This window comes from Zingiber officinale, chromosome 1A (genome assembly GCF_018446385.1).
Source record: "Zingiber officinale cultivar Zhangliang chromosome 1A, Zo_v1.1, whole genome shotgun sequence".
NCBI lineage: Eukaryota > Viridiplantae > Streptophyta > Magnoliopsida > Zingiberales > Zingiberaceae > Zingiber > Zingiber officinale.
This window is the reverse complement of record NC_055987.1, coordinates 173,488,381-173,510,085: the sequence shown is the minus strand read 5'-3', so window position 1 is coordinate 173,510,085 and position 21,705 is coordinate 173,488,381. Positions and strand designations below refer to the sequence as shown.

At 35.7% G+C, this 21,705-nt stretch overlaps 2 protein-coding genes and 1 long non-coding RNA gene across 3 annotated transcripts; 2 read left to right on the top strand and 1 right to left on the bottom strand.

Moving 5' to 3' along the window:
- Positions 1 to 965: 965 nt before the first annotated feature.
- Positions 966 to 2,039, bottom strand: LOC122007024 (rho GTPase-activating protein gacY-like; the record flags this gene model as incomplete). Its single annotated transcript, XM_042562777.1, has 5 exons — positions 966 to 1,233; positions 1,313 to 1,404; positions 1,498 to 1,572; positions 1,691 to 1,760; positions 1,969 to 2,039. Coding segments are annotated over 5 exons (390 nt in total), but the record flags the coding sequence as incomplete, so codon positions are not given.
- A 7,724-nt stretch (positions 2,040 to 9,763) lies between these two features.
- On the top strand, positions 9,764 to 12,878 carry LOC122007017 (homeobox-leucine zipper protein HOX9-like; the record flags this gene model as incomplete). Its single annotated transcript, XM_042562762.1, has 5 exons — positions 9,764 to 9,928; positions 11,497 to 11,822; positions 12,047 to 12,152; positions 12,329 to 12,478; positions 12,577 to 12,878. Coding segments are annotated over 5 exons (894 nt in total), but the record flags the coding sequence as incomplete, so codon positions are not given.
- Positions 12,879 to 17,095: 4,217 nt separating this feature from the next.
- Positions 17,096 to 18,340, top strand: LOC122038440. The gene is made up of 2 exons (XR_006127871.1): positions 17,096 to 17,136; positions 18,165 to 18,340. It is a non-coding gene; the product is annotated as an uncharacterized LOC122038440 (long non-coding RNA).
- The last annotated feature ends 3,365 nt before the right edge of the window (positions 18,341 to 21,705 follow it).

Here is a 21,705-nt window from a genome sequence, read left to right as displayed (position 1 = left end):
TAAATATATTTTTTATATATTTAAATTTTATTTACTGATTTATATGAATTAATAAAATTTATTAAAAATTTTAATTTTAAAAATAGTTTTTATGTATTTAAATTTTAAATCTAATTTACTGATTTATTTGAATTAATAAAATTTTTTTAATTTTTTTAAATTTAAATATATTTAAATCTGATTTATATAAATTAATCAGATTTTTTATATTTAAAATATATCTTTTTATAAAGTTTAATGCGGATTTATATTAATTAATAAAATTTATTAGATTTTTTTATTTAAAATATATTTTTATATATTTTATTTAACTAATTTAATTAGATTTTATAAAAACGAAAATATCCCATTTAAGTTGGGAATTATTTGATTTATTAAATCCTTAAAAAAACACACGTACAATATCATGATTGTGACCGCGATGCCCCGACGACACTGGAGGCGTCGTGGGACACTTCCAACACTACTGGAAGCATTCGTCGCCGGATGCGTTCTGCGACGACACAAGGCATTCCGAGCCGCTGGAAACAACGCAAGATACTCACGGGATTTCAAAGATGTTGGAAAAATTCATATAAATAGTAATTAATAAAGACTTACCTCGAAGGGGCGATCGAAGAAGCACAGGCGACGAGTGCCAGATGAAGAGACAGTGGATTTGAAGCAGACGAAAATAAAGAGGTTTAGAGTTTTAAACTTATAAAAAAGCAAACAAAAGATGAAAATTCTGCGCTTCACGCAAAAGCAAGCGCTTGGCTTTTGCACAAGGCGCAGCGAAGCGGGACCTTTTGCACTTCCAAGTTCTCAGAAGCGGGGAAAACTTGCACCTCATCATGCCTCACGCTTAAGCGAGCACTTTTGACAACTATGTTACATAGGTTAGCTAAATGGAGCACATATGCTGTCTTTCCCAATGGTTCAAACGTCATTTTCTTATGACAAAGTTTAGCAAATTATGCTAACAATTAGACAACCAAACCCAGCACTTTTATTTGTCCATTTAGCTGTTTCTCAAAAAGAATCAGGTCATTGTTCAGTGAGGAGCTTGAACACCACAATTTTACATACAAAATGACGAAAGCAAAAATTAAGGCACTGAAGTTTGTACACAAATTTTGTACAAGATTGAACATAAATTTAACCTATTCCAATCATGCAGATGTTCTTTGATAGATATATTTTGTTCTTGGATCAACGATGAAGCCTTTCCCTCCATTTACTTCAAGATCATGCCTGCAAAAATATATTCATCAACAAGCAGATTCTCTATTTACAGATTGGAAAAAAACGGAGGTGAGTATCAAACACTCACTGGAAGACAAAGTCAGGGATGGTCAACTGCTCACGAGGAACATATCTGAACAAATGCAAGAGTCGGTCCACATATACAATTTTCTTCCATACCTATGAATTCAATTATTAGTAGGAAAAAAATAAATCAGAGTGATGGTGATGAGGTATCATAGCCAACTATTACGCTGGGAGGAGTCAATTTACCTCTCCGTCCACCAAAAGCTGCAGAGCAAATATTGCTGTCCTTAATCCCAGTGTCGGATGCAAGGCATATATAGCCTAAAAGATGAACACAATATATATATATATATATATATATATATATATATATATATAGATAAGAATGGGAACTAATCATGTCAACTGGAAATCTGAATGATTTATTTGAAATATGTACATGCAAATTTTTCTTGTGTTTTCGACCCAATACTTGTTGCATCCGCTTCATCCAACCCAAATCCGGTTGCCTGCATCAACAACTTAACTTTAAATGTATGTCAAATAAGCAGAGCAATTTGATCACTGAGAATGGAAACAGCATAGATAATAAGTTCTTTGTGTGCTAGTGGATCGATTCAGTAGCGAGAGATATTCAAAGGTATAATGAAACTTTCAGTTTATTGTTTCAAAAGTCTTGTCAGACTTGTAAACCTTCAACAATAGTAGTATACTTACACTTGCAAAGAGGCTGCAGAGTGAATGTAAACAATGCTGTACGGTTTCTGAATCAAGGGTTCAAACTCCTGTTAGATAAAGCCAACAATTATCTTTAAGGAGATTGACTATGAAAGAAATAAACAAGGAAAGAATTCTCATGTTAGCAAGCAAGAGGATACATAACATTATAGCTAACAGGACTATTATTTAACCCAAGTAGCCAAAATATTATCGGCTATGCAAGAAGATGAGCCAAATTATATAACCAGCACTGCTAAACTGTCAGCAATTTTCTTTAGAAATCACATAAATTAGATAATACATCAGGGTCTTCAAGAAAGGGGATCTGTGACTCGAGATTGTTCATTTAACCAGTCATAATGCATATAGCTAGAAAAGAGAGCGCTAATAAATGGTTAAATCAATTATCTACATGTTTATTCCACCATCAGTCACATTTTAGAAAGTTGTGTTCGGTTGAAAATGTCCAAACTTTTCTGTTCCAGCAAAAGAGAATCTGGAAAGGAAAAGTAAAATTTTCAATTTTTTAAGTGAGAAAGATCATCTCAAAATTGGGGAAAATTTGAATCCACATTTCAACTTCTCTAAGAAATGCAATAGAAAAGTCAGGCAACCCTTTATAAATGAGAAAATTTTTATTTTGGGTTGAATTCATTTTTTTTGGAAAAATCCTACAACACATTTCCAGGAACTGTTTTCCTTTCTTTGAGAAGAAAATTGAAAAATAGGGAAAGTTTACTCTAAAATCAAACCCAAAACATTAAACTCCGACCACAGCCAATTTTTTTACCAGCTTCGAAAGATCAAATAAAAAAAAATCTTAGCTCATCCAAAATACAAGATGCCTCACCCATGACCCATCTCAAAAATAAACTAAATAAAATATGTTAACATCAGGCATTATCTTTCATCATCAAAACATTTAAGTGAGTTCATAGCATTGAGTGTAGCTATTTTTTCCTCGACCTTTGTTCGTTTGGCCAAACTTTTAACTAGGTTTGGTAGTGTTTCTCGGTATCCTCTAAGCCAGGTTCCACAAGCTTTGGTAAGGTTTTCGGTATCCTCTAAGCCTGATCCTTACCATAGTAGGTTTGGTAGGATTTCTTGGTATCCTCTAAGCCGGATTTCACTTGCCTTGGGTAAGGATTCCGGTATCTTCTAAGCCGGATCCCACATCCCCTTTTTCCTCTGTTTTGATAAGAATTCCCGTATCCTCTAAGCCAGATTCCTTACCCGTCACTTAGTCATCATATAAATTTATTGAATGATGGATTAATTCGTTTAATGAGTTGATTAACATATGTAGCTACTTATACATGGATTAATTACTTTAATAGATTGATAAACAAATCATTGGAAAGGAGATCAATTAATATTGCTTAAGTTATAAATACGGTTAAATCAAAGGAATAAATCCTAATATTAATTAATCAAGCAACTGTTCAATTGTCCATCAAAATAATTCCATGAATTCATTAACTAACTAATCAGAATTTAATTACCCCATTCCCATTATGCTTTTGCCTAAATTTTCCTTGGACAGTTTGTAGCCATTAGCTATCTTGTTAACCACAATGAATTAATTAATCTATCTATCATTTAACTCATCCACTGATTTCCTAATCTGGAATTAAATCCAACCATACTGACATTAATTGACCTACTTGTTAATAACCACACGTATGAGGGAAACCCAATCAAACTCACCCCTATTATTAATTAAATTAACAAATTCGTTACCAAATATACTAGCGACAATAACCCCTCTCGATTAATCCCTTAATCAGAAGTTACGTGATTAATGATGTAGTTAACAATGCATTAATCCATTACTAACTAGTCTTTAATCAAGTGTTAAATCAACCGACATAAAATCAAAACATATTCATTACCAATAAATATGCTACGAACATCAAAATGTATGTAATATAATCCATATAGCGTGGAAAAAAATGAATGTTAGAAATCTTGCCTTAACGAGGCTTAGGGGAGACAACGTTAAGCAATTGGTCAAGGCTCTTCCTCAATCTCCACAAAGGTTGCTAGGGTTTCGCTGTGTTTGTTGGGACCGTTGGTATACGGCTGTCGGAGGGGTTGAATAACCCCGCACAAATATAAAAACAAAACCCTTCTCGAACTTTTAAAATAATACTTGCATAAATAATTAAAGACTGAACTTAAAAGAAAAGAGACATCGGAGTTTATTTGGTTACAACCGGGGAGGTTGTGAATCCAAGGAAGATGATCGCACTAAATTCTCCTTCAGACGGAGAAACTTCTTTTACAGCAGTGTAAGCACAGAAAGAAGGAAGCTAAACTAAACAATAGAAGCACACATGTGTTGAATATCAAATTGCTTGTTGAATTGAAAAGCTTTTGGACCAAGGCTGTATTTATAGCCTTAGTCGGGGGGGGCTTGGAGGGTTTCAGGTGCCTGGAAGGGGGATAAAGTTTAATCCCCTTCGCAACGGATTGCGGTCAAATGAGTTCCGGTCAAAATCGGGTTCCGGGCGCCCGGACCACTAAAGTCAACACAGTTGACTTTTGGTCCGGGCCCTCTGCTCTGGTGTTGCTCACCTCGGTCCGGGTCTTCCGCTCCGGCTCCGCACGCTTAGGTGATTTTGGCCAACCGAAATAAGGCTCATCCGAACCCAATTTCAGCCTTCTCGAGCAATGTTCCGTTCCGGCTTCTAAACAAGCCAAGTTTAAACCAAGCTCAAGCTTGTAAAAAAGAAACCAAGGTAAGTTTTAACGACTTGATTCATTTTAGGTTTGGCCTGACTTGGTTACCTTCTCAAACATGCTCGAACAACATAAAACTTAGCTTGGCTTCGCTTGAATACAACCCTACCAAGATTATATTCTTTATTTTGTTGCCTTCCAACATTTCTCTCTTAGTGGGGTCCAATCTTTATTTTGTTTGCAACATTTTTTGTTGGTCTTCATTGGTTGCAATCTCAAAAGTTAATAAATTTTTAGTATTATATTAATCTTTTCTTGCATATACGTTGGAATTTTACTCAGCTTCTTTGTTAACATTTCATCATCTCTTGGATTTATGACTTTATTTCCTTTCTCTAGATATTTACATATTTATGTCACAATAGTAGATATTGTAATCCTGATTTATCTTTTTTTTTCTTCTCTAAATCCTTTTGCATATTGTCTCTGCACGCTTGCAAACTATAGAACCATGCAATATCTTCAGTTGAGATAAATTAATTAAGAAGATTATACTTTTTCTAAAATCGATGAGTCACATTTCATCTTCAAAATCACCGATCCACATAATTTGTTGCAGTTTCGTCTTCTTTGTCTAGCGTCTTGGCAATTTTCATCTGTTATGATTCTCAAGTTTGTGTAACAAGTTGAAAATGCATTAAGATTTGCTCTTCGCTCGAGGGTGACAACTAGAATTAATAGCTATTTATGTTATAATATACAGATTTAATCCCACATGATATATTATGTGAGTCACAATATGAGTGCAATGGTTCATTTTTAAAAGATTATAAAATTTGATTCCTCACAACTAAGATACTATTTTTAAAAATATAAATATATAATTGATTCCTTTTGCTAATTACTTGAGCTTTTGGGAAAGTAGTTAGCCAAATAACTTCTAAAATGATATCTTTGTTGGAAAAAAATTGCGTTGATTCATGTGTTGGATTTAGGCCAATCTAAGTGAAACATACCTACCCACACATGAAGAGGGGTATTATAAATAAATACAACAATAATCAAGCTTTATCCCACTTGGTAGGGTCGGCTATATGGATCTTTTTACGCCATTGAGCTCTATCTCCTACTATATCATCATTTATACTTAAATAAATTTTATCTTTTTATTGTTGCTAACTAAGTTTTTTTTTATCTTCCTCTTTCTCATTTGATAGCGTGTTTGTCATAGTTTCATATTGCCTAACTGGAACATGTATTGGTGGTCTAAGTACATGCCCGCACCATCTTAAATGCGAGAATCGATGCTGCTAGAAGGGGGGGTGAATAGCACTCGTGACTTTTACGCTCGTTTTTCGCAAATCACATAGTAAAACACAGCGGAATAAAGACAGAAAAGTAAAACAATGCTAACACATTTCTTTTACTTGATTCGGAGCCTGTGACGACTCCTACTCCAAGGCCCGCGATCGTTGATCGCTTTCGTTGGACAATCACTATAAGCACGAACAATGATTACAAACTTGAAGTACAATAGTAATAAAATAAAGTTACCGACAATAATAGAATTAGCAGCCGTTCGTCAATTGTCGCAGTAGCATGCGAGAGCTGAAGTAGTTCTAAATGATGTCTCAATGTCTGTCGTCGAAGTTGCTGGTCGAATCCCATTTTATAGCCGAACTAGACCTGATCCAGATCCACTGATCTCGGGATCAGTCTTTGACTCGACCGATCCGGGTGTTCGGTCGACTGAACCTGCCCAGCTTCCCGCCCTGATTCTGCCGCTTCAGATAGAACCTTCGTTCGATCGACCGATCCTGCTTTCCTCGCTGGCTTATCTAGTCTGATCAACCCAGTCCTATTGAGCCAGCGCCTATCCACCATTCGGTTGACTGAACCCGTGGTTCGGTCGACTGATCCCTTGGTCGAACCTTAGCCGCAAGCTGATTTGATCTCCAGGGTTCGGTCGACCGATCCGGAGGTTAGGTCGACTGATTAAGGCCACAAACTTCAACTTGCAAAAATGTTAGTTTCTTTCAAAACAGAGTTAGAGAAATAGGCAAATAGTATAAAATGTAACTTTGACAGTCTCCGGACTGTTCGGTTCTGACTTTCAAATTTCACATAAATCCTAGGTCGAACCGACGCCTACTGTTCCCTCTTTGGGGAACATGTCCTCACCTACTCCTCTTAGGAGAAATTACCTTTTGCTAGACCGGTCCTCTAGATTGCCTGGGCTTTTGCTTAGCGTCCGAGACTCCAGAACTTTCTGCTGAACGTTTGCTCCACGACCCGTCCAGACTTCCACCTGATGTTCGCGACCCCTAGGATTTTTACCTAGAGTCCTCGACTCTAGGATTTCACTCAAAGTCCTCAACCCGCCAGGACTTCGCACAGTCCCCTGGACCAGGATTTTGTTGCCTAACCACAGCTAGGGCTTTCCACAACCTAGGGTTACCTCCCCCTAGGGTTTTTCACCTACCTAGAATCCATTAGGACTTTTGCTTAAGAACATTTAGGACTTTCCTGCAAGCTTATTCACATTTGTTAGATAACAAGTCATCTTAATTTTTGAACCCTTTGCCATAATCAAAACTCAGGCTTGGATCGTTTGGTGCTCCCCACACCAACAAAATGTATCTCTCGGACTTTTCTCTCAATAGATGCAATTCCGACTTTCTTTAATTCTTTCATTTCTTATTTTATTCATCCTCGTATGTTCACACATCCACCTTAACATTCTTATCTCTGCAACTCGCATCTTCTGCTTATGTGCTCAAGTCATAGCCCAACATTTAGCTCCCTATAATATAACAGGTCTAATTGTGGTTTTGTAGAACTTTCTTTTAAGTTTTAGAGGTACTTTACGATCACATAAAACACTCGGCTCTCTCCTCCATTTCAATTATCCTGCTTGTATTCTATGTAAGATATCTCTCTCAATCCCTCTATTGTTTTGTAAAAATGATCCTAAATATTTAAACCTTTCGGTTCTGGACAACTCGTCATTTTCTATCTTAATAATTGTTTCATTATGTCTAATATTGCTAAACTTAAATTCTATATATTCTGTCTTTATTCTACTAAGCCTAAAATCTTTCCCTTTTAGTGTTTCCCGTCAAGATTTTAAATTAGCATTTACTCCTTCACGTGTTTCATCTATCAAAATAATATCATCGACAAACAACATGTACTAAGTTACTGTATCTTGAATGCGTGTAGTGAGTTAGAGCTGATCCTTGATGTAACCCTATCTTTATTAGAAATACTTCAGTTACTCCACATGAAATCTTTACTCTGGTTTTTATATTTTCGTACATAGTCTTAATTAGTTCAATATATGTTATGCTAATCTCTTTTTTTTTTTTATAATTCTCCATATAATTTCTCTTGGGACACTATTATAAGTTTTTTCTAAGTTAATGAATATCATATGTAGATCTTGTTTTTGCTCTCGATATTTTTTAATTAGTTATTTAAGAAGATGTATAACTTCTACTGTCGACCTTTAAGGTATGAACGCAAATTGATTTTCAATCATCGTGGTCTTCTTTCTTAATTTTTTTTTATTATTTTTTCTCAAAAATTTCAAAGTACGATTCATTAGTTTAATATCTTTATAGTTTGCACAATTTTGTGCGCCTCCCTTGTTCTTATATAAGAGAACTAGACTACTTACCCTCTATTAATCAGATATTTTTTTTTTCATTTTCAATATCATGTTAAATGTTTTTATAAGTCATTTAATACCTTGTTTCCCTAGTCACTTTCATACCTTTATTGAAATATCATCTAGTCTAATGGATTTTCCATTGTGCATCTCATTTAAAGTTTGTTCTACTTCTGAAGTATAAATTCTACGATAAAAATTTAAATTTCTATACTCATTTGACCTACTTAAATTACCTAAGTTAAGTTGGTCACTTAAACCTTTATTCAAAAGTTGATGAAAATACCTCTTTTACTGCTCTTTTATTTCTCCATCGTTTACTAGTGCCCTATTATATTCATCTTTAATATATTTTATTTTGATAAGATCTCTTGTCTTCTTTTTTCTTACTTTAGTTATTCTATAAATGCCTCCAATTTTTGATATAATCGTTTAAAAATTTCATTCTTTACTTCACTCACTACTTTCTTAGTTTCTTTCTTGGCTATTGTATATTTTTTTAAGTTTTCCTCGTTCTTACAAATATATAATTCCTTATAAGCTAGTCGTTTGCCCTTCACTTTCTTTTATACTTTCTCATTCCACCGTCAAAATTTCTTATTTAGTGGTGCATGTAACTTTGACTCACCAAGTACACTCTTAGTTACTATTTTCAACTTTGATAGCATCTTATCTCATGTCATATTAGAGTCACCATATATTTCACCTAATGTTTGTATTCTTACCTTCTCATTAAATATATTTTGTTTCTCATCCTTTAACTTCCACCACTTAATTTTAGGAGTTGTATATATATATATATATATATATATTTTTTTTCTATTGATACTATGCTTGAGACGTATATTCAACACTATTAACCTATTTTGGGTAGTTAAACTTTCTCCAAGGATGACCTTGCAATCTTTATAAATTTTTTTATCATTTTTCCTAATTATAAGAAAGTCAATTTGCGATTTATTATTCTTACTTTTGAACGTAACTAAGTATTTTTCTCTTTTTTTAAAAAAATGTATTAGTTAATATAAGGTCATATGCTATCGCAAAATCTAGTATAGTTTTCCCTTTTTTATTTCTTGTTCCAAACTCATAACTCCATGTATCCTCTCGTATTCCTCATTTAGATCACCTCCTATTAAATATATAATTAAAATCGTTCTTAATAGTTTGAACTTTGTGGGCAAGTGGTTAGCCAATTAACTTTTATAGTTATCATAAAGCACATAACTTACTCTTGAAGCTGCAAAGTCAGTGACTTCGAGGATGGTCAAGACCGGATAAAATAGATAATGAATCACATATTCGGGTCAAGTACCCTTTTAAGTTTGGACGTGCCAATTGATTTATCTTCTTTACTGACTGTTGTAATGAACTTTGTTACATTGCTTGCCCCAATTCTTTCAGTGTGATAAATATGGAATAATTTGAATTAAATGTTGACACTATGTGATTTTGTTGTTTCAATTGCAGATTTGCTATGGAATAGAGGATAATTCTCTGGGAACTTGCTTTCAGCTTGTGTTTGCACCAATAGTCGAACATTTTCCTGATGATGTGCCCTTGCTAGCATCTGGATTCCGTGTTATGCCGTTGGATACAAAAACAGTTAAGCATATCAATGATATCTTTTATCTTTCCATGTAATATGAGTTGATTCCTTCAAGGTATATTTAACACCTAAATGCAACTTAGTTCAACGTGCTGAGTTGCTGGCTGTATCCTTTAAAAGATGTATAAAAATGAGCCAATGAATTATACTTGGTAATCTGTAAAATCATTCATATCTTTTGTTTGTGTTACTTGTTAAATTTGCTAGAGTAAATTGATATATGTTGGTATTAGAGTTTAACAGTTTGGTCCTACATTGGGTATTTGTTCATTAGGTATTATTTTAGTCATATATATAAATACGTATGATTGCTCTTTAAAGAATATAATGTGTATAAGAGCATGCCAAGTCAGAGGGTTAGAGTTTTTGTTATTACCCCTCATCCTCTGCATAGTCCATAAATGGTCAACCAAATAGAAAGGGTAGCCCGTTGCACAAAACTCCCACCAATGCGGTGTCTTATGGAAGAATTGGACTACATTGGATCTATTGTATGTACCTTATTTTGCATTACAAGAGGCAAAGGTTGTTTTTGTGACTCAAACCCATGATCATAAGGTCATACGATAGCAACTTTATCGTTTCACTAAGGTTCCCCTTCAAAGAATAAAATAGAAGAATCCGCAAGAAACAATTGCAATTCATTCCTCTAATTGATTATATTTTTTGACACTCCCTCTCGAACTGGCTAATGGATATTGTCCATTCCTAACTTGTCAATTAATGCCTGAAAGTGAGAGTTGATTTTCTCTGTGAACACATCTACTAGTCAGAACTCTAGACGTACATGAGGAGTATAAATGAGACAAGTGCCTAGACTTTCCTCGATGAAATATTTGTCAACTTCAGCTTCAATATGTTTTATTCTGTCATCCTGGTATGGGATTATGTGCTATACTGATGGCTAATTCGTCACAGTAGAGGTTCTTGGACTGCTCCATTTGATTGTCAAATTTTCTATGATGATTTTTGACCATAGTGGCTCACATATCCTCTGTGATGGCTTGGAATTGAGATGCAACACTTTTGTGCCATAACATTTTGCTTTTCACTCCTCTAGATAACTATAATCCCCTTCAAAAAAAGGTGCAATACTCAAGGTAGATCCTCTGTTTGTCATCGAACGTGCATAATTAGCATCTGTATTGGTCTCGAGTGTAATTGCTATGCTTCTGTAACAAGATTCCTTTCTACTAATTTTTTTTAGGTAATGCAATTTCCTGTATGCTGTCTGCAATTTTTGTTTTTTTGGAGTATGTATGAATTAGCTCATAAGAGTTACTACATAGGCAATGTTTGGACGTGTGTGAGATAGGTAGTAGTGTAGCCTTGTGATATATTGTAAAGTGCATATACAACTTTTAACAATAAGGAAAAAAATATGAAAGAGGAAGCAATCCTCTAATCGGTCCTATTTTTTTACATGATTTCTTGTTGTCGTATGTGCTATTGTATTTCTCGGTCTAGGATCATAATTTGTTGAATTTGCTCATCACTATACTTTTGTTTAATTTGTTCATTGGTTGGCGGGATTACAATATCTTTCTTATACATGAATTTGCAGAATGGCATGCCATCCACTCACACTTTGGATCTAACATCTAGCCTTGGAGCATCTAGTAGAAACCAATCTGCTGGAGATAATAAATCTACCGATTATCACAATACACGGTCAATTTTGACAATTGCCTTCCAATTTCCTTATGAAGCACATCTCCAGGATAGTATTGCTGCCACGGCTAGACAATATGTCCGAAGCATCGTCTCGTCAGTGCAGAGAGTCTCAATGGCCTTAACTCAAGTACGACCTGGCCATAACATAGGGAGCAAACAACTTCCTGGCTCCCCTGACGCCGTCACTCTCGCTCATTGGATCTGTCAAAGTTACAAGTATGCTAGTGCTGCTTCTACCTTGATTCAGATCTTACCGATGCATATCTACTAGCACTTGTTAATCATAATGACTGATGATCTGTCAATCTGTCTCTGCCCATCTTATATTTGCAAATCACATTTCTCTCAACTGAGTGAACTAGTAACCTGTAGCTGCTTCTGCATCATTTTAATAAAATTCTATTATGTCATGTCTATCTAACTTTGTTTTGATATTGTAGTCATCATCTGGGGATGGATTTACTGAGAAATGATGGTGGAAATGAAGAATCATTGTTGAAAACACTCTGGCATCATCAAGATGCTATTCTGTGTTGCTCGTTTGAGGTACGCAAGGGATCCAAGCAAGTAAAAGTCATTCAAGACATGCTTAGCTATTTGTGTGTTTGCTGTGTTTACTACTGCATAAATGATTCTGAGTAATGGGGACAGATTTAGTAGCCATATTTGATAGTGAGGAGACAGTCTTCAGACTTAATTAATTATGCACCTGTAATTCCCAGATGCAACCGGTGTTCACCTTCGCGAACCAGGCAGGGCTTGATATGCTGGAGACCTCCCTCGTAGCACTGCAGGATATCACCCTCGATAAGATCTTTGATGAAGATGGTCAGAAACAACTTCACTCTGGGCTTGTTAAGTTAATGGAACAGGTATTGTGCTTAATTTTCTTTTCTTAGCTTCTTCATCTTAATTCTATTAGCTGTATTCTTTATCCTGAGTTCCTGGTTCATTTTTTTCATCCCTGCAGGGTTACATATATCTCCCTGCTGGTGTGTGCTGCTCGGGGATGGGTCGTCATGTTTCGTTTGAACAGGCAATCGCATGGAAAGTTGTGCGCGAAGATAACAATGCACATTGTGTTGCTCTATGCTTTGTAAATTGGGCCTTCTTGTGATACAATATGCTTGTCAAGGTTTTCTGAGTTAGGTTGGGGTTTGTAGGGCTCAATTTTGAATGACTACTAAATCCAAATGTTTGTGTATTTGATAATGGACACAATAGTAAACAAGTGGATAATTGAGTTGCTATATAGATTAATCATTTTGCCAACTCCAGTCTGATCAAATTCATTCTAGTTTTGTAATTTTGAATTTATAAAAATGTTACTTTTTATAAAATCCATGATTTGATATTATAAAATTCAATTGTAAACTAGTATAAAATTTAGGATTAAAAAAAATGATAATCCCAGTTAGTTTCATTTATTATTTCTGGGGTGATCGGTCCGGTCCCATGGAAATTTTTCATCGGTCATCAGGATAAATCGAGAAGCGGACGCGACAGTCAGTCTAGAAGTCCAATAAAATTTATGATATAAGAATGTGTGTATTTGATTGTTACATAAATTATTATTTTGTTTTCATAAATCAAAATTTACAAAACCGTAAAAAAATAGAAAATATGTTGAGATTTTACATCAAAATGTTCAAAAATCAAAATTGAAAAAAATTGTGAAGGTGTAGATGTTTTTGTAGAAAAGTTTTATCTATGATACCTGAGTCAACTACTTGACTCTTCGAGAAATACTTGGATTAGTTGGACCAAATGTCAGACATTTGATTACAAAAAAAAAAAAAAGTTCTTGACTAATACTATTTCTAATTAATTGCTTTATTGTAGCATGTAGACCATTTAAAGCCTCCTGCAAATTTCTATTAGATCAAATAATCTTTTTCTAACTTTTTTATTGTGCTATTAGTCAACTACACTTGTTCAATAGTGGACTAATCTTGCCTAGTCAACTGCCTAGTTGACTAATCTATGAATAAAAACATTATGGTAGTTGACAAACCACTTATGTTGACCGGTCAGTTAACTCATCCACTAGTCTATTGCATCCAACTTTTAATTTACTAGATCATCAACTATAACCAACTCCAAGGTGTCTTGTCTAAGTCAGGTTTATCCAAAATCCAAAGTATAGTTCACTCATAGACTTTCATTTTTATACTTCCCTACTAAGAGGATAGGCTTTCAGGCCTTCTTTGTCTTATTAAAATGTTTTACCTTGTGATTTTTCTTATCAAGAGGTCTTACCTTCATAATTTCATCATCCAGTATCAATTAATTTTAATCTACCAGGTCCTTCATTTGTCAAACATCTGATCAACTTTGACATATTACAACTTTCATTTATCAAATATTTGACCAAAGTTGATTGACCGAGACTTCCACTTGCTAAACGAATTGTTGAGAGCACTTTGAATTTACCCGATAGATGAACTAAGGATAAAATCACTCACCTTCAAAATTAATCGAGTATATAAGGATATGAGTACCTGGATTAAAAAAAAAATCTATACAACTTTATACAAGTGCTACCCTAGATTTGTTAACGATGTGACTCATACAATTCTACAATAGTAGAAAATAATATTAAATAAAATAGCTAAAAAAACATACAAAATCATTTAAAGATAAAGAAAATCATCATCAATTATTTTTTAAAAAATATTTAAATAAAAGAAAAGCATCATCAATTAATTTGGTCTATATTACATATGTCAATTCCTCTTTTAAATATGTTAAATTTATGCTAAATGAATTGCTGAGAGCACTTTGAATTTACCCGATGGTCGATGGATAAATCAAGAAAAAGTCGCTCACCTCCAAAATTAATCAAGTATATAAGATCTGAATACCTGGATTAAAAAAAAATCTATATGACTTTATACCAGCTCTACACTAGATTTGTTAGTGATGTCACTCATGCAATTATACAATAGTATAAAGTAATATTAAATAGAATAGCTAAAAATAAACATACAAAATAAGAAAATCATCATCAATTATTTTTTATCTAAACATTTAAATAAAAAAAAACATCATCAATTAATTCGGTCTATGTTACACATGTCAATTCCTCTTTTAAATATGCTAAATTCATGGTTTTAATAAAGATTTGGTAAATAAATCAACAAAGATTTGATTTGGTCAACAAAATCCAAGTCCATTTCCTTCTCTAATCATATGATTTCTAATAAAATGATTCTTTATCTCTTGTTTTGTCCTTGGGGATGTACAAGGTCCTTAGTCAAGTCATTACTACTCATGTTATCAAAAATTTATAATTTATAATTTCTAATATTTCAATCCGAATTTATTTAAAGTGTATTTCATCTATAACAGTAATGTCGCACAACTTCTCATGATTTCATACGCAATGGTTGATAATACAGTACATTATTATTTGCAACTAACTTATTAGAGAGGATCCTAAATTCCTAGCAAGTATGAAAATACTTCGATGAATATCTGACTTTCCCCATGCACATAGAGGATCCTAAGAATTAATGCTCTTCACTAATATTCTTTTTATCCAACTTGCAACCTATATAGTTAGAGTTGAAATATCTTACCAGGTTAAACGAATCAATCTTTAGATACCAAAAATTTCACTTGAGAAGTACCCTTTAAATATTTCAAGATGCTCTTAATAATTACTAAATGATATTCTTTTGGATTCAATTGACTTGTGGAAGAGTATCTATAAATATATCTTCATGTCTCTTTGCCCAACACTTCCCTATATAAGTTATCTTTGATATTTAGGATGCATGCCTTATGACCAAATACCCTAAAATAATTGAAGGCACTGTTCCATATCAAAGTTCATGAGGTGCTTTTGACTAACATGGATGCAAACAAGCCTTATTTAGTTACATGATATGCAGTATGTAATGCTTCAACCAAAAATTTACTAGCTAATAAATATTCATTAAGCATGGATCAAACTACCTCATGAAATGCATGATTCCTCGGTCCTCCTTTATATTGCACTAATTTATCAAGGTGTTCGAGTGAAGAACTCATGTAAGTATTTGTTGCTTTAACAGAAGTTTTGATACGCATTGCACACCTTGAACAAGCTTGGTGTTAAGCAAGTTTTTCACCAGGTTCCTCTAGAAAAGCTTTAAAAGTAGCCTCATGTTTACATGTGCTAGTCGCCAATGTCATAAACAAGAATCCTCTTCTTGGCCTATCACCTTTAGTGTAAAATACCGGAAAATAGGCGAATATTAATAAGGGAATTTTTCGGAATTTTTGGAAATTTTTCGGGAATTTTTCGGAGCTCGTTTGGACGAGTTAACGGGGAGAAAAATGGGACCCGGAAAAGCCTGTTTAGGCTATCATATTTTAATGAGGAAAAGTTTTATTTCCTTTTTCCTATTTCCTTTTCTTTTCCATTTTGTTTTTTTTTTCTTTTCCTCCCCGCGTGTCCGAGTTCCTCCCCAACCCCGATGCCGATTTCCCCTCACCCTTCTTCCTCCGAGCCCTAACCGCCCTAACCGGCGATCTCTTCCACTACTTCTTCTTCTCCTCTGCCCGAGTCGGATCTTTCCTCATCCTCCTTCCTCGCGACGCCCATCTCCACTGACAGCACTGCCGACGTACGGAGCACTGCCGCCGGCGACGCACGGAGCACTGCCGCACACCCCGGTGCCTTAGCATCTTCGCCGACGCCACTGACTCCTCTCGGCCGCTTCTCTGTGCCGGCATCCGAACCCCAGCGCCGACCCCCTTTCTCTGCGCCCTAGCATTTCCGTCAACGCCGAGCAGCGCCGACCTTCTTCTCCTCGCCGGCACTCAAGTCGCCGCTGTGCCCTAGATCTTTGCCGCCGGCCACCGCGAGCCCTAGTTGGCCATCGGCGCCCGTTGTCCCTTTGCTGTGGAGATCCCCACGCCGCCGTCGCTTGACCTAGCCGACCATCAAGAAGCCTGCTGCCATCGTCGACGAAGCTTCAGCCACCTACTCGAGGTGCTGTTCCACCGCCGATATTTTTGGTCTTTCTGATCAGTTGAGGATCAACAAAAGGTTTTGGGTATAAGATGTAAGGCTTCAATTTGATTCATCTTGCAATCTTGAGATATTGAGCTAGTGTGTGAGCCTAACATGTGTTTGTTTGGGCAGCAACCCTTTGATTTACAGCAGCGACTATCCTATGTTGTGAGCCAACAGAGAAGTCTTCGAATTGGTTAGTTTTGTGTTAAGTTATGTTAGCAAGCAATGTTCATGTAGATATATATATTGAATTATGTTTTAATTGGATTATATGGTTAGGTGATAGAGTTATATTAGGTGAGATTTGGTTGATTTAAAATCAAATGATGTAATTAGGGTTAATGAAGCTAACGCTAGTTGGTCGAGGTTTATGGATTAGGGTTTTGCCCTAATTTAGTGTAAAAGATTTTATTTAGTTATCTATATGGTTGTAGCTAAATAAAATATATTTTTATTCGTGACACAGGACTTTGACGCGAGATGAGTATCTCGATTGTCGGATTGGACCATTTCGATTGGAGGCGGGTACTTTTGACTTTATGTCTTTGATATGCATAGTAGTGAAATTTACAAGTAGCAATAATTATGTTCTCTTATTTGTTTAGGTTAATCACTACCCGATACCGGTTACCTGCTTGATTGATTGTTTGTTTTGCATCTTGTGTTGTTACGTACCTGATTACACATGCTCATAGGGGTAGTGATATAACCATGCTTCACCATATTCAGGACCTAGGTTTGATACCTTATCTGATCAGTGTACTTTGATATGATTTATTTACTATGGTGCACATCATATGTGTATGTAGATTTGTTCGGTATATTACCACGCTTAGTGGCATGCACCATTCGCATGATTGCATGCTGTGTGATAGATTGCTCCATTATTGTCGAGCACATTGCCAGTTTCATCACTGTTCAGTGCTCCGTTGTGACGCTCATGGGTAGCGTGACGCAGCGTGGTAGCACGTCAGTTTGCTCTTCGGGTGCTCCGTTGGTCCCCTCATGGGTAGTGTGACGCAGCGTGTAGCACGTTAGAGATCCCTCCCCGTCATAGTGTACCGGGAGATGAGAGCACTGAGCTCCCCCATTTATGATTTGGGGTAGGAGTATGTGTGTACTCCGACAGCATCTCGTCCTCTCGGTCGCTCATCAGGAGTAGTGATGCAGAGTGCACGGTCGTCACAGCCCTACCCACTTGGTCCCACTTCTGTTGTGAGTTGGCTGACTGGCGTCAGGGGTGACCATGACATTGGCATCATATGCATGATGCATTTATTGCTTGTGTTTGTGTTTGCTGCATTTATATGCTGCATATTCTTTGGATACCTATGTTTGACATGCATACAGGATTTCTATACCTCTCGGACTGCTTGTCTTTATACCCAGGTCCTGGTTAGTACAGTATTCTCCTGTTTACTTCAGTTTGCATTTACCTTTATTACATCAGGAGACTGTACGCATGATTAGTGCTAGGTGTTATTTCCTTACTTTGCATATCAGTTGTACCTGCTGAGTGTTGACTCACCCCGCCTCCATTGTTGTCATTTCAGGTTGATGCTGTCACGAGAGAATTGCAGTTGCTAGTCCCCTGCAGACCACCAACTGTAGTTATCTTTGGTTTTGTTTATGCTTCTCATTTGACTATGTTTTAGACTTGGTTGATTTGATACTTGGATATTGTATGGTTTGTACCTGTCGATGGATTTTTATTCGTTATGTTTTACTACATGCCTGCCTGGACGGCAGAAGAGGTGAGTTTGTTGGATTTATGTTTTATGAGTGTAGTGGAGTAGGAAAAACCAGATTTGAGCGTTATGGGTGTAGTGGAGTAGGGTTGATTTCGAGTCATGGTAGTACTACTTTGTTTGCTTATATTTATATATACTGCGTGGTGATGTCAGCCAGAGGCTGAAATTTATATTAACTGCGTGTGATGATTATGTATATGTTTGTTTTATTTCTGTTATTATTCCAGCCGCATGTGGCTGAGGTATATGAGATGTAGAAAGTTTCAGATTGTTCGTCGTACAGGGGAGATATTGCCGAAATTTCTTCGAACAGGGACTCCTCCGGGGCGTGACAATTTAGTGGTATCAGAGCTTAAGTTTTACGATCGTTGTTTTCGTATTTTGGATATTTGAGATAACCTGATACCTATTGATATGGTATCAGAGCGCCAAAGTTTAGCGATACTTGTTTGGTTTCCGTGTGTTGGATTTTTGAGATTTATTTGATACCAATTTATTGGTATCAGAGCAGGGTGTGATACCTGCTTTTAGTATTTTGGATATATTGTGCTAGCCCAAGTTTGCGAGTCAAACTGGGTAGTTATTTTGGTTGCGCGGATTTTCCATTACGTATATGTTTGGACTTCCGTTTCGGATTTATATGGATTTCCGATGATTTCCATGTTCGGAATTTTGAGGTCAGAAGTGGGATTCTGGACAGCTACGGAACATCTCCAGACGACATATATGTATGATGTTTAATTTGATAGTTATGACATGTATTAGCACTTTATCTTTAGTACCTGTCTGGTTGTTGTAACACATATTACATGTGATGGGATAACCATTGAGCATGGTTGACCTTAATAGAGATCAAGGATTATAGTCTCTAGTGATTTTTTTCATATCATACCATCAGTAGTTTTAGCTTCTATTACTACTAGTAGGAGATGGAGGCACATACCAGCCTCTGCTATTGTTGGCTGGATAATGGATGATACCTACATATTTCTGTTGACTTAGCCAGTAGAGTTTTTATAGTCATATCTTTTGGATATTAGGGTACCCGATACGATGAAAATTAGTCATTGAGGAGTTATCATGTTTGATCATTGTTGAGAATGGTTTGAGGTTGAGGGATATTGTGAGATCAGATATTGTGATATGTTGATTTCTAATGATTATGAGAGTAAATGTTATGTGGTTGTCTGATGATCTATTACTAGATATTTGTTTTGATGTTCTGTTAGTGGATAACTATTTTGATAATCTATTATTTGGGTTGTCGTTGATGGTGACATAGTGAGTGTCATGTATGATGTTCACAGGTTTGATGATTATAGTTGGTGGTCAGATTATAAATCAGGTGCTAGAGAGTTTACGGTTGAGTGTGCCTAAGAAATTTTAATAAATCTGGTTAGTTGTGGTTAGTTAACAGGATGATAAAATTGATATTTGCTTCCTCTGATATTGGACTATGTGGATAAATAATGATTTGATGTTTTGAATGCTAACTTGCTCTCATGGGGAGTAGAGATTTATTCATCTGATATTATGTGGGCTGATATTTTTGAGGATAAAAATGAGAGTGTCTTGATGATCTTGAATTCTGACTTTTTTTTTTGGGTCGTACACATTTATACATATGATATTATGTGGGCTGGCATTTTCTAATTTGAGTTGATGTAATTAGTGTTGAATTGACCCATGAACTGATTTAGTTATTTGACAATTTATTTGGGGGTCAAGTTGTTACTTGCTCTGGTGTCTATATAGATGGATCCCTTCGGATAGTTCTGTATGGATTATGGATCAATGAATTAGTAGGATTTTTGTTATGCTGCCTTTGGTTGTCATAGTTGAAAATTTTTCTGGGTCTGCTGAGTGGATACATGTATGGAACATGATATCCGGTTGATTATGATTGGATTGGTTTGTGAATCCTGGCAAAATTTTTGATCATATAACTCCATATGAATGATTAGTAATGGTTTCAGATATTGAGGATATAAATTTGATTGAAGTGTTAAATGTAACCAATTTTTTTTCCATCAATGTCAAGGCTGGATGAAAATGGTTGAGTATTGTGTCGGATTTGGATAACATAGAAGGTAAAATAGGGAATGTCAGGTCGATTGGATTAAATATGCTGATTAGGTATATCTATGTGGTGTATACTTGTCCAGTTATGATTATTGTGGGTGTCTAGTAGATTATACCCTAGTGGTTAGGTATACGTGTTTGATTGTTTATTTGGAGGTATCTTATCGATTTAATATGAGTTCTGATATGTGCAGATGTGTTCGGTGTAATATTCGAGGTATTTTATTGATTATATTTGATTTATGGATGCACTTGTGTCTATTAGGCTTTGTTGGAAGTATTACGTTGATTGTACTCTTGGCATAGGTGTATATATGCCATGTGAGGTTGTTTGAGGTGTATTGTCGATTATACCTATGTTGATATATGCACACGGGTTCGGTAGGTATTGTTGGAGGTATCACACTGATTTATACCTGTGCTATGAGTGTGTTTGATGTGTACTAATTAGATGATTATGTCGATCATACCTATGTTGTGTGTGCACGTGTGCCAGGTGTATGGTGGGTAGCATCATGATGATTCTACCTATGTTGAATGTAGAATGCTGAGTGTCTACATTATGTTATTGGTTGTATAACCCTGTCAACTAATTCTCCTATTAGTGGGTGACCAACCCACTAGGATGATGATAGAGTTGACTATGGATTTGATTTGTTTATTAGATTGTTTATACCTTTGGCTGCCACAGTAATATGTGGTTGAGTGATCTCGTGTAACCTCTAGTTGGATAGTTAGGTGCCTTGGACACTTATGGATCGTTTGTGGTGGAGCGGAGCTCCCACATATACATATTTCGGATTGCTTGTAGCAGAGCAATTGCTCCCATATCTATTGCAGATACATGTTATGGATTATTTGTAGTGGAATGTTATTCCTACATATTGAGGATTTCTTGTGGTAGAGCGTTGCTCCCACATATGTGGTATTTTCTGTGATGGAGCGTTGCTCTCACACTAGAGGATCTATGCTTAGATGATTTATATCGTTGGTGATCATATTTCAGACTTATTGTCAGGGATCTTATGGTTAGAAATGTCTGTAATATGGACATTATGTGTCATGATTTTACCATTAGGGTTTGGGAAGCCTTAGAGGTTTTCAGAGACTTGATGATTTTGGTATTCCCAGGATGTTTGGATCGGTTTCCATTGTCTTTGTTGACGGTGTTGTGATCTATTTCGGATCCACGGTGAGTCACGCACATCATCTTTGCATAGTACTAGAGATGTTTCGATGGAAACGTCTAGATGTGAGGATC